Source organism: Phyllostomus hastatus, unplaced genomic scaffold, assembly GCF_019186645.2.
Source record: "Phyllostomus hastatus isolate PE091 unplaced genomic scaffold, TTU_PhHast_1.1 phas_contig_98, whole genome shotgun sequence".
NCBI classification, from domain to species: Eukaryota; Metazoa; Chordata; class Mammalia; order Chiroptera; family Phyllostomidae; genus Phyllostomus; species Phyllostomus hastatus.
In genome coordinates, this window is record NW_025333999.1 from 6,421,988 (window position 1) to 6,434,872 (window position 12,885).

General features: G+C 55.0%; 1 protein-coding gene across 3 annotated transcripts; it reads right to left on the reverse strand.

Annotated features, from left to right (window-relative positions):
• Positions 1–2,120: 2,120 nt before the first annotated feature.
• LSM4 (LSM4 homolog, U6 small nuclear RNA and mRNA degradation associated) lies at positions 2,121–12,881 on the reverse strand. 3 transcript variants are annotated; one of them, XM_045852919.1, is made up of 5 exons: positions 12,679–12,832; positions 8,811–8,852; positions 6,909–7,007; positions 3,736–3,919; positions 2,121–2,374 (listed from the first exon to the last, which is right to left on the reverse strand). In XM_045852919.1, exons 1-5 carry the CDS (start codon positions 12,679–12,681, stop codon positions 2,283–2,285), a joined length of 420 nt encoding a protein of 139 aa, XP_045708875.1. In that variant the 5' UTR covers positions 12,682–12,832; the 3' UTR covers positions 2,121–2,282. The 3 variants fall into 3 exon arrangements, with proteins under 3 accessions (XP_045708875.1, XP_045708876.1, XP_045708877.1); XM_045852920.1 differs by lacking the exon at positions 12,679–12,832 and adding an exon at positions 12,351–12,433; XM_045852921.1 differs by lacking the exon at positions 6,909–7,007 and having other exon boundaries at positions 12,679–12,881.
• Positions 12,882–12,885: the final 4 nt, after the last annotated feature.

Genomic DNA, 12,885 nt, shown 5'->3' on the forward strand with positions numbered 1-12,885 from the left:
CCCCACTGACAGACCAGCAGCAGAACAGAAAGATTGAGGCCCCGTACTTTTGGTTTCCCTTCTTGCTGAGGAGCTGAAGCTGGTTCTTGAAACTAACCAGGAAGAAGAAAGATTAAAACAGGGCTGTCCCAACGGCCAGCTCAAGACAGGACCTTCAGGGAGCCCAGGCACCCAAGCAGCGGGGCCAGGGCAGCGGCTCACATGCAGGGTGGGGGGAGAACAGCTAACCAGGCTGCCTTTCGTCTTTCAGAAAGGTCAAGGCCAGGTAGATGAGGCAAGATTACACAGGCTTGGGGTGGGCGGAGCTTAGAACAATGCGTGACCAGAGGCAAGCTCCCATCCCTGGACTTGAGAAGGGAGCTGGTGGCCTTTGGGCCCTCTTGGTCCAAATCACAGTCAAACTGCCAGGAGCAGGGAGCAGGCCTCTAAAGGACTTCCCATCGCAGTCCATGGGGCGCCTGGTCCCAGAGCCCCCTCCATCAAAGCTCCATCAGACCAGGAGCCCAAAGGCCTTGATGGGCCCCTGCATCCAAGGCAATGACAGCAGGAGGAGGGACTGGAAACAGGCTTCTCCTTCCCCACCAGGCCTTCACATCCTCCCCCTTCGCCATGTCAGCAGCCCTGACCCCCAGTCCATGCTGCCATGGCCTACGTATCTGGTGAGGGAGATGGGTTCCAGGGGCCTTGGCTTACCAGAGCCCCTGCCCCATCCCAACCCAGGCCAAAGTGCTACTTTGTTAGACTGAGGATTCAGGGTTAGGGTTGGCAGTGAGTCCCCCACAGGGTGGGACCAGGAAGTAGTGGTGGAGGTAAGGGAGCCGGGAGGAGGAGGCAGACGGCGTTCTTGAACCTAAAATGTGGAGGAGCTCTCCCAGACTGGGGAGACTCGTCTACACTTCACAGATCCCACAGTGGAGTTGCCAGGGCAAAAGTGCCTTTTATTCTACTCACCCCTCAAAACTGGTCTCAACCCGGTGACAAGTGGCCAGGACTCATCTCCTAACACCAGTTGTGCCTGTACTTACGAAAGGAAAACCTGTCCGCAGACAAGTGACGCTGGAAGCTTTGCAGGCGTGGTTTGGCGTTTCAGGCAATGTGGGTGACAGTGCCTGGAGGAGTGAAGAGGCTCCGGCAAACCTGCACGTTCCTCCAGGCATCGGCCGTCTTGGTGAACTCTGGTGTGGACAGTGCTTGCAAGATAGGGCGGACTGTTGGTGGCAAGACTGGGCCTTGTGGGTGCCTGCTGGCTCCCATCCCCACGTCTCACAGCATCAACCCTCTCTACCAAGAGGGGAGGGGGTTAAGGCCAATCTGGGGCAACCTCTGCCCCAATGCCAGTCTCATACCTTTCCTTTCACAAGAAAACCTTGAGGGACATGGCTAAGTGTCCTGTTGAAACACCTACCCTGGCTAGTGTGGCTCAGTGGATTGAGCGCTGTCCTGCAAACCGAAAGGTGGCCTGGTTCCAGGTTAGGGGATATGCCTTGGTTGTGGGCCAGGTCCCCAGTTGCAGGTATTTGAGAGGCAACTGATCGATGTTTCTCTCCCTCTCTTTCTCCATCCCCAACCCTCTCTCTAAAAGTAAATAAATAAAATTTAAAAACAAAAACCAAAATGAAACCTACTCTCAACAAGATGGGCCACAGCCCTCAAAAGGAAACCCCTTACAGGGCTGTGATTTCCTGAGGTTACCACGTGCTGTATGTGCCCAGTGGCTCAAAAGGAATTTTGGGTTTGCAGTTTGCAGTTATTTTGTTTTTATTTTTGTAACACAAAGAGGGAGAGGAGGCAAAGGGGAGGGGCCCAACCACATTCCCACAACAGCTTTTGAGGCACATGCCTGTCCAGATCTGTTCCGAAAAGCCAAATTCAGGTCTGTGTTTCAGCAAAACTCCGTGGATGGTCAATCTCAGTGCAAAGAACTTAAAAGGAAAACCTCCTGTCTGCCTGCCACACAGGGCTCCAACAAGAGATGCAAAACAAAACTTTGGAAAATGGCCCCTTTAACACACAAGGGCAAGGGCTCTAAAGGTGCATTAACACAGAGAACCTTCCAGGAATCAAGTGGGCTGCAACTTCACAAAATCTAAAACACCAAATAACATTTCCAACCGTTGAAATGCTGGGTTAAAAAAACACTTTATATAAAGAAAAGGATAACAAAACGTGCAGGTGGAGGTCCCCCCAACACCTGCCTCATTTCTGTTCTGAACAGACAGGTGGGCTGGAGCAGACATGCAGCCTGGAGCAGGGGCGCTCGAGTCTCTGAGGCTGCGGGCCACTCACTGTTTGCCCGTCTGCCTACCGGGCTTCTTTTCCGGCTGACCTCTGCCAGTGCCTGGGATCCCGCCTCGGCCCCGGCCGCCAAACACACCTGCAGAACAGAAGCGGAGGCTGCAGGGGAGCCTGGTTCCAGGGTATTCTAACCCCTCTGGGCCTCAGTGGCCCCTTCTATAAAGTGGGCAGGGGAGGCTGCAAATGGGTAGAGTATCTGACCAGGGCCAGGCACGGGTGGTGCTTGAGAATGTTCTCAGTGTGACAGGAGGACACCAGGTCCGGCTTCCTGGGAGAGGGCCCAGGGCTGGGGTAGGGAGTGACTGGAAGAACAAAGGCAGAAGGGCTTCCAGGAGGGGGAAGAGCCAGGACAGGGGCAGGACTCTGGCAGAGTGGGCCAGACACCCCCAACTGTGAGGCTGAAGTCTGCACTGGTGACCCATGACCTCGCTTATGGTGATACCACCCTGCAGGTACAGAGACCGGTGCAGGCAGGGGTTGCCCCACCTCACCTCTCATGGATCGAGACCAGCTTTGCTCTACCTGCCACTGAGGTCCCTGGAGCCTCTCTCCACAGCGGGCAGAGAGGCCCCTCCCCCTACCTCCCTGAGGCTCAGCCAGCAATGGTGCCCCCCAGTGCACAGGGCCTGGCGTCGGGTATGAGACAGGCCCTGAGACCCTGGGGCCCCACTAAGAGTCCCTTTCAATCTTCCGTCCAGAGTGCCCTCCCACCCTCTTCACCATGGCTCACTCCTGTCACCTGAGCCTGGCTCAAGCTGGCTCTAGGCCTGGCATTCAGGAGGTCCCCACAGCCGGAAGAGACAGAGCCAGAACACTCCAACAATAGGAGCCTGACTGGGAGGTGGGGCTTACAGATTGCCTCTGGGCCCAGCTGACTAGACAAAAAATTTAATCTTATGCCAGAGTTGGCATCTCAGGGCAGTGAGGGGGAGTCAGTCAAAAAGGTGTGACTGTGGCTTTGCATCAAGGTGTCAGGGTGGAGAGGGGTCCTGTGCCAGCCCGAGCTGGGGTCCACGCCTGCAGCTTGATGAGGTGGGCACTGCTGGACCCTCTCTAAAGAGTGGAAACTGAGGCTTAGGAAGGTGCGTGCCATACCCAGACACAGACAGGTATGGAGACAAGGGCTCAAGGCCCAGGTCTATGTGGGTACCAGGCCCATCTGCTGGGCCGGACCTAGAGCTGAGGGCACCAAGGACTCAGCTGGGACCCTGGGCTGGGGCAATGGCAGGTGGCAGTCAGCAGCAGCAGCCACTCCACAGAAGAGGCCTGTGAGTCACAGCTTCCCAGCTCTGTCAGGGGTTAGGGCTAGGGCTCAGAGCCAGGCCTGCTGCTGCACCATGAGAGCACCAGCCAAGAATGTCAACACTGGGCCGAAAAGGATGCCACGTGCTACCGCTACCCCAGTGTGTGTGTGTATGCACGCGCGTGAGAAGGGCCTACCTCGCCCGGCACCCCCCATGCCACGGCCTTTCTGCTGCTTCTGCTGCTGCAGACCACCGCGACCACGACCTTTGGCCACCACCTCTTCCTTGACCATGTCAATGATCTCGTCAGGGATGCGCAGATACTTGATGGTGCTGCCTCGGATGTAGCACTCTGGCATCCGCCAGAACTTGTCTCCATCCTGCACGAGAGGGAGCAGCTATCTGCACCTGCCTTCACCCCTGTAGGCTGCCAAGTTCACAGTCCCAGACATGACATGGGACTCCTCCGGTGGGGTCAACAGACATTCAGCACCCTTGGCACATGAGGAAGAGCCAGGGCTATGTGGGAGACGGCCTCCGCCTGTCTTTCAGTACGGGATGGGATTTATCACATGCAGCTCAAAGCCCAGGGCGGGGGCTGCCCCATGGACCAGGTGCTGCCACAGCCCAGTTGCTGTCTGCTCCTGCCCCCAGCCTTCTAGAACCCACCTTCTGGAACCTTTTCTACATCCCTGACTCATTCGTTCATCCAACTATTTCCTGGCAGGGTCCGAGTTTGGCATGGGACACAGGGCAGGAGGACACAGACCTCGTGAGACAGGTGAAGAAGGTCAGGAGAGGGGAGGGAGACAGGTCTGGCGCTCACCAGGAGTGGCTCCCCAAGATGCTAGTTTTCAGGGAAGCTAACTGAGGCTGGAGAGACAAGGGGGCTAGAAAAGACAAAACCCTGTGGTTCTTACTACATGGATGCCATGCACCCTACCCCCTCCCCTCTGCCCCCTGCCAGGCGCCCAGCACAAGGCCTCCCCCTAAAGTCTCCTCCTGCTGCCCTTGGGCAGGAGCCCAGGGCTTCTTCCACCAGATTAGTTTCCCAGCCCCACCCCCATTGCTTGGAGCCAGAAGCCTGGGTAGCCTTCTCCTCCCCCCACACCCTTAGAAATCAGACCAAGACCTCTCCCTGCTTAGAACCCAATCAGAGCCTGGGCTGGTGTGGCTCAGTGGGTTGGGCGTCCTCCCACAAACCAAAAGGTCGCTGGTTAAATTCCCGGGTCAGAACACACGCCTGAAGTGCCGGCTGGGTCCCCCGCTGGGGACGTGCAAGAGGCAATAGATCGATGTTGCTCTCACATATCTCCCTCTCTTTCTCCCTCCCTTCCCCTCTCTCTAAAAATAAACAAATAAAATCTTTAAAAAAAAAAAAACCCAAAACATTTAGGGCCCCCTTGGCCCAAGGATCAGGTCCAAATTCACGATGGCTCCCAGGGCCCAAGATCCAGCCCCACCCTAGCTGCCCTGTCTTGGCACATTCAACACACTTTCCAAATGGAACTTTCTGGAACACACAAAGAGGGCTTCTGGCCCCTAGCACTTGGCACACACCATTGTTGGTTGTCGTCTTTCCTTGTCCAGCTATCTCTAGTCCATGACAGGGCTGGCCTCCCAGTCTCCAGTCTCCCCAAAATCCCCAGTCCTCCCCAATCCTCCCCAGCAGTCTGGTCTGGCCCAGCAGAGGCGCTTGGTGGGTGAGACAACGTTTGAGGGCTGCTCTTCCCAGGAGCGTCCACGAGCTCCCATCCCACAGAGGAACCCTACAAGGCCCCGCACATTCCTTTCCCAGAAAGAGTGGGCAAAGGGCCAAGTCTGTGGGGATGCAAAGCACAGCCAGGCAGAAACAGAAGGATTCCGTAGAAGCTCTCAGCCAGGGCTAGGGCTGGCTGCTCCTGGATCGGCCCTCCCTCAGCCAAGGTCAGGCTGAGCCCAGTGCGCTCCCTGCAAGAGCCAGGGCTCCCTCTGCTTTCTGTGGCAGTAACTTAGCACCTCCCAACCCGAGCTTCCCCTGGGATCTTGGTCTCTGGATTCTGCCACCCACCACCCAAGAGATTTCGATCCTCACCCCAGCCTTTTCTCCCAACCATCTGGATGGACACAGAAGGAAATGTCCAGAGGAGCCAAGTTTCCAAGTTTAGTTGGTGCTGGAGACTGGACCAACCAAGGCCTGAACCCGGTAGTTGGTTCTAGGTCCCACGAGTGGATACAGATCTACTGGCCATGTGCAGAAGGACATATGCATGTAAGGCTATGCAACGTGGCCCTGTCTGCTAAGACCACAATGGAGCCACCCAGACATCTGCTGCACATGGCAAGAAATCCAGGAGGGAGCTTCTAGCAGGCTGGGGTGGCAGCTCCACAATGTACCAATACAAGGAGCAGGTCAGACCTGTGTAGGTGAGGGAAGGGGTCATGTCACCTGTCTGCCTGTGAGGGCATGAACCATCCAAAAGGATGGACCGGGGTAGGGGGCTGCCTCATAATGTGCGTGGCAAACCCTAGGGGCATGCTGCCCATAGGCTCAAAACAGCCCCACCCTGGCTGGGGCCCTCAGCAGCGTCTTCTCCTATAACCTGGGGGGCTGTGGCTCGCAGGGGGACTTAGACTGGAGTCCATGTATATTACTTACTGTGAGAGAGCCCTGCCTCCACCACCATCCTTGTCCTCATGGCTCTGGGGTCATCCCAGCCTGCGACCCCAGGGACCTGCCCCCAGCCCTGGTGGGTTAGGTTCTGGCCCTGCACTTCCTGGTTTCAGGCCTGCGGAGGTAAACAAGCCTCCTGGTCCATGAGGCTACAGGGCCACCTTGCCCTCTGGTGGCCTGGATACCCCAAAACTACACCACTATGGCCTATAGCCTAGATCAATAGCAGCTAAGGCAGACAGGAAGGTGGGGTCTGCCTGCCCTGTAGGCCAACCCCCACCAGTACAGCAGGGACCTATAGCCAGAAGCACCCCCTTAGCCTGAGTCCTTCCTAGTCAGGGGCAGAATCAGGGACAGGAGGAGGAGGGGAACAGCTTAATACCTGCTCAGGAAACATCCCCACAGGTACAGTCCTCATAGGTTCAAAGTCCAGGCACTAGGGACTTGGAGCCCTGTCCCTTGGCACTACTCTACACCAGCCTAGTCCCGAAGGCCCCACCCTTGGTTGGAAGACTTGTGGTAGGCTGGACGAGCCCCCCATCTCCCAAAAGGTACAGGAAAGGGCCTTCACCCAATCTGGAGGCCAGAGTGCTGAGGCCCTGTAAGCCTCCAGTCCACGCACACTCTCCTGGTCACATGGTCCCTACTACCCCCACACCCGCCCGCCCCACCCAATGGTCCCCAGGTGTCGGCCAGCTCCAGCACAGGGCACTCACCCTGGACGTGCAGATCACCTCGCGCAGGTTGATGTTCATCCAGTTGTCACAGCTGACAAGGTGCCCGTTGTATGTCTCACCATTTTTAAGCTCTACCAACTGGACGGAAATGGGCCCCAAGTCAGGTGCATCCCTGCCACTAGAGAAGCCCTGCCCTTATCCAGACTCGTCCTCAACTCCTCTCAGGACCCAGGGGCCACTGCACTCAGCACCCAGGCCCTCCAGGGAGCACATTTTACAGGGACACATTCTGCTTTTTCAGCATATTTTGCTGGGCATTGTAGATTTTCTACGGGGTAATCTTTTTTTTTTTTTTTTTGGTGAAAGGGGAAAAAAACCCCAAACAAATAAAGAATAGACTGTGATTTTAAAAAGAACCAACTCAGGTAGATGCCCAAGAGAAATAAAGGCATTCATCCATGCAAAAAATGCACACAGGAGCCCTGGCTGGGTTGGTGGGAGCTGCATTCTGTACACCAAAAAAGGCTGCGGGTTCGATTCCCGGTCGGGACGCATACCTAGGTTGCAGATTCAATCCCTGGTCAAGGCATGTACAGGAAACAACCAATCAATGTTTTTCTCTCTCTCCCTCTCCCTTCCTTTCTCTCTAAAAGCAATAAACATATCCTCTGGTGAGGGTTAAAAAAAATGTATATACAAATGTTCACAGCAGCCAGATATTCAAATAGGCAAAAAGCAGAAATACCCCAAATGTCTATCAACTGGTGAATGTGATGAACACATGGCGACCCATCCACACAATGAAAAGCTACTCGGCCATTAAAAAGAGTGGAGCACTGACACAGGATGGAACCTGAGAACACCGTGCGGAGGGCAGACAGACCCGTGGGCCACACGTGTGATCCCGTTTGTGTGAAATGTCCGGATCAGGTAAACCCACAGAGACAGAGCACGGACTGGTGGTTGCCAGGACTGGGCGAGGGGGATGGGGAGCGACTGCTAGTGGGGATGGGGTCTCCTCGGGGGTGAGGGAAATGTTCTGGAACCAGCCAGAGGTGACGGTTGTACAACACTGTAAACTGGCTAAAGGCCACTGCACTGTTTACTTTAAAAGATTGAGTTGTATGATATTTGACAAAGGAAACAGAATATATTGAAAAACAACAAAAACCAGTTTAAAAAATCACATTCACATTTATACGCACATATATCACAGAATTAGTTAAGTTGCTGGGAAGATGAATGCGGGGGCTTCACTCTAGGTTCCTCTCCTGTTTGACATTTTAAAAAAGATTTCATTTAGCCCTGGCTGGTGTAGCTCAGTGGATTGAGCACGGGCTGTAAACCAAAGGGTCGCCAGTTCAGTTCCCAGTCAGGGCACATGCCTGGGTTGCGGGCCAGGTTCCCAGTGAGGGGTGTGCAAGAAGCAACCACGCAGTGATGTTTCTCTCCCTCTTTCTCCCTCCCTTCCCCTGTCTAAAAATAAATAAAATCTTTAAAAAATATATATTTTTAAATTTTTAGTAGAGAGGAAGGGAGGGAGAAAGGGAGGGAGAAAAACATGGATGAGCAAGGGAAACATCGACTGGCCGCCTCTCATGCAACCCCCACTGGGGACCTGGCCTACAACCCAGGCATGTGCCTTTACCTTGACCAGGAATTGAACCAGTGACCTTTCAGTTTGTAGGCCAGCACTCAATCCATTGAGCCATACCAGCCAGGGCGTGTTTGACATTTTAAATAAGCATGTATTACTTTTGTAAGCAGCCGAAATGACTCTAGTCCTGACCCATGTGGGAGGGAAGAGAACAAGCTGCTGCTTTGTGGACGGGCAGGGAATCAGGTTCAGCTGGAGGCACCTCACTCTTCACCCAGTGTCCCCGTCCCTGTGCCAGGGCGGGTCCCCAATGAAACTCGTCGCCCCAGATGGCACCTACTCACCATGGGGTGATTCTGAGCCGTCTTCAGCAGTGACAATGGAAGCTGAAAGACAAGACAAACAAGAGCACGAGATTTGCCTGTTTATTCTGCACCCGGGAGCCCCAGGCCGCAGGGCAAGGTCCCACCACAGCACCAGGGGTACAGAAGCACACATGCCTAACCCACTAAGAGGCACTCTCATTCTGCACAACCTCAGGACACGCACCTGCCTTCCAGTTTAGGAAAGAACATCTCAAGCTCCACCTTTCCTCCCAGAGGCAGCTGCCACCTAGTCCCACTGCTGAGCACTTGCTTTTTAATACCGCACACTATACATTCCTTCACATCCACCATGCTTATCAACAGTATCGCAGTGTGCAGGCCCTCTGCTGCTGCTGTTTGCTCTGCCGATGCCTGAGATCCACCCACATGGATACAGGCAGCTCCAGGTCTTTCATTTCCAGCATCGCATATGGTTATCACCACCCCTCTTTACAGATGGGCACACTGAGGCTTAGAGACTGAGAATATTGCCCAGCACTAGAGCTAGCAAGAGAAAGAGCTTAGCTTGACCCTTCTGTCCGCAGCCAGTGGGGGAAGCTCCCACTGGACCAATAGTGACTCGGCCAGGCACAATGGGGAGTCCACCTCGATCTGAGGAGACCACATCTGAACTGAGTTCTCAAAGACAGGACTTCAATAGGTCAGAGGAGGAAGCATTCCAGAAAATCTTTGTGGTTTCTGCAAGAGATGGCAGGTAAAGGATGGAATCTTTTAAACTCACACAGATAAGGTGGGCTTTTAAGATATCTAGTTTTCCATCATTACTGAATTCCTTTTTCATAATAAACATGGTATAACGGGGGGAAAAATCTGCTCTTCTCATTTTGGGAACCCAATTCAGGACCCTGTACCAGACTGGAGCTGCCTCTAGATCTCCAGAAGGCTGACTCAGGTGGCAGTGCTTGGGTCCGGGGTCCAATGGCAGCCTATTCAGTGTAGCTAGATGAAGGTTCTAGACAGAGCCCCATAGACAGGAAACTGCCACGGGGAGGGACAAGGCCTCACCTCGTCCTGCCCTGGCCTCACACTACTGATCCGATATGGGCAGCTGTTTCTTCAGGCCGTGGAACTGGACAGCCTCTCCAGTGGAGGCCGGAAATGGCCCTCGGCCCCCAGAGGGTGGCTCCCATGGAAGGGCTTGGGTGGGGGGTACAAATCCCATATCCCACTGGCCTTCCCTGATAGGAGTCACAGGGGGAGGTCCAGCGACAACAGGAAGCCAGGCCCAAGCCCACTTCCTGCACTGGCTTCCTGGACAACCAAGATAAGGAGAAAGAACAGGCCACGTGGAGAATGGGCAGCTGCTCCACAGAGGATGAGCAGGTTGGAGACCAACGGAGCCAGTCACAGCTCCTGCCCTCTCGTTTGCGTGCGTCTGTGTGACACTGTAACCAGGCTTCGAAGGGGAAACAGGACACTCCGCTCTGCACTTGGGGCCACAGGCCCAGATCACCTTTTACTGTGCAGACGCTACGGGGTTTCCTGGGCAGTGGCAATCTGAACCAAGATGATGAGACACCTGGGTCCTCCTCCCAGATCACCAGAGAGTGGACAGGGTCAGGCTAACTCTGGAATGTGAGAATGAAAATGGACTCAGTTGCCAAGACGTGGAGGGAGGGTCAGAGGAGGAAACTGCCCAGGGACACACAGCAAAGTCCTGGTAAAGCCAGTGAAAGCAGACAGATGGGCTTGTCAGTACGGGACCAACAGATGTCCTTTTATGACATACACAACCCCTATGCTGGTGACTACCTTTCTCGGGTCACCACCTCGTCCCAGCTCCAGGACAGTTCTGGAGGACCCATAGCCTCTACTGTTGTCACGGGTAGTGCCCTAGCCACAAAGCACCTGAGAGGACATGTGAAGCCTGGGAGGGACCAGGACCTGCTCCCAGCTCTGCCCTGAATTCCCTATCCCCACCCCCTTGGCAGGCCACAAGGCCAGACCTGACTAGCCCACTCCACTCCGCTCCTCACACACCATACAGGTTCCCACTGCTCCACCTTTGTTCCTGTGATTCCTTCTGCCTGGGGGGGCCTTTCCCCAGGCTGACTGCTGCTCAATGGTCCCCTCCCTCTGCCAGGCTTTCATAATAACCCCATTTAGGAAATGAGGTTTCCACCTGGGCCACCCTCTGCTGTTTCCATCACAGGACGTAGCCAGTCTCTAATTATCTTGTTTACTTGTCTCCCTGGCTAGACTTGAAACACTATGCTTCCTGATAGACTGGAAAACTCAGAAGGTGTGGACTTTGTCCAGCGCCAAGCACGGGGCCAGGCACAAGAGAGGGACTCAGTAAATATTTGTTGAACAAATACGAGGGAAATACACATACAGCCGAGGGAGGCACGTGGGGTGGGTGGGATGCTTGCCCCACCCCACAAATAAGGAAACGCTCAAGGGAGAGGTGGCATCTGGACAGCCCTCCACTGCAGCACCAGCCAGGGGCACTGGCCACGTCTTGCCATCTCCATCCTCATCCCCAAACTAAGCTGGAGACAGAGGAAAGAACGGGAGGATCCTGGAGAACTTTAAATTCCACAGGAAAGAGGAAGATGCATGAAGGTGTCAAGGGAAACAGGAGAGGGCTGAACACCCAGCTCTGGCGGAAACTGGGCCATCTGGAACTGAAGAAATTAGAAAAGCTGAAGGAAAGAGGATTCCTTTTCCTGGGCTTTCTCACAATGTTTGGGTTCCGGACCAATCTAGGACTGGACTCAACAGCTTCCTGAGGTTCCCACTTCAGGAAGCTGTCATGGGCTACCTCCACCTGCACACCTAGCCCCTTGCTTCTGGCCCGCCAGGACCACAGGGAACTGAGCGTGTGTCATGCCTTGTTCACTCCTGGACACTTCTGGCTGAAACAGTGTGCGCTTTGCACAAACACTGTTCTAGACTCTGGGAATATATCAAGATAAACACAAAGATCCTGCCTCTATGGAACTTAACAAAGAGGGATCCTTCTGGTCATGCCCTCAGGCCCACTCTGCTCTCCAGCAGAGAGGAACTGGGTCCCTTCTCTCAACTCCTGTACTAGTCAGCAATACTTGTGGGAGCCTTCACCAACCCTAAGGAACATGCAGCAAGGGTCTCAGAGACTCAGGTGTTGATGGGCCAAGCACGCTCCCACTCCCACGAGGCCCATCTCTGAATTCCTCAGTGTGGGGTCTCCATTTCCCTGTCAGGGTCTCAATTTTTTCCTTCTGTGAATTGAACGGGCACAGTTAGTCCACTTCTGGCTCAAACCCACCCCCCACCCCTACTGTGTGATCCAGGGAGAAGAAAGCCCCTTTTCTGGGTCTGTTTTTCAACCTGAAAACGAGAGGCACAGGAAGTTGTGCTGCTAATTTTCTAAGGGCCTTGTAAGTCCTGATATCCACAAAACTGGTTTAATTTGAGATCTCAGACGGGCACCCTACTTCCCGGCACTCCAGCTTCGCAATATGAGATCAGACTGGGTCGGATGCACTTGGGGATATCCCACTGTGTCAAACTCACTCTGCTGCCTCCACCGGGCCCTTCGGCGGGTCCCCTTCCTCTCCGGCCTCGGCTTCCCCATCTGCAAAATGGGAAGACTGCGGCTAGTCCACTATACTATGACTACACGTTCGTCCAACTGCAAGTACGGAGACCGACGCGCTGGATACCCTAGTAGAGCCCCCGCCTTCTCCGGACTCAGTTTCTCCTTCTCGGGTCGAGGGGAAGGACTAGAGGCCCAGATCACACGCTCGCTCTGCATCGCCCCAGCCCCAACGCCAGCCCCAAGGAGCCTTGGCGGCCGCATCCCCCGCCTCTGGTCGACAGCTCGCCATCGCCCTGCCCTCACCATAGTGTCGGCAGGGACCTAACCCGCCGGTCACTTCCGCCACCGCTGCCGCCGCTGCTCACGCTCCCACCGGTAGCCACTCCGCCGCGCGCCACAAGGCTGAATGGAATGGCAGCGACAGGAGCCAGTCGGCATGGAGCTTTAGGGAAGGGCAACCAATGCACGTGGAGTAGGGCGGGGCCTACTAGGGACCAAGGGCAGGGCGGG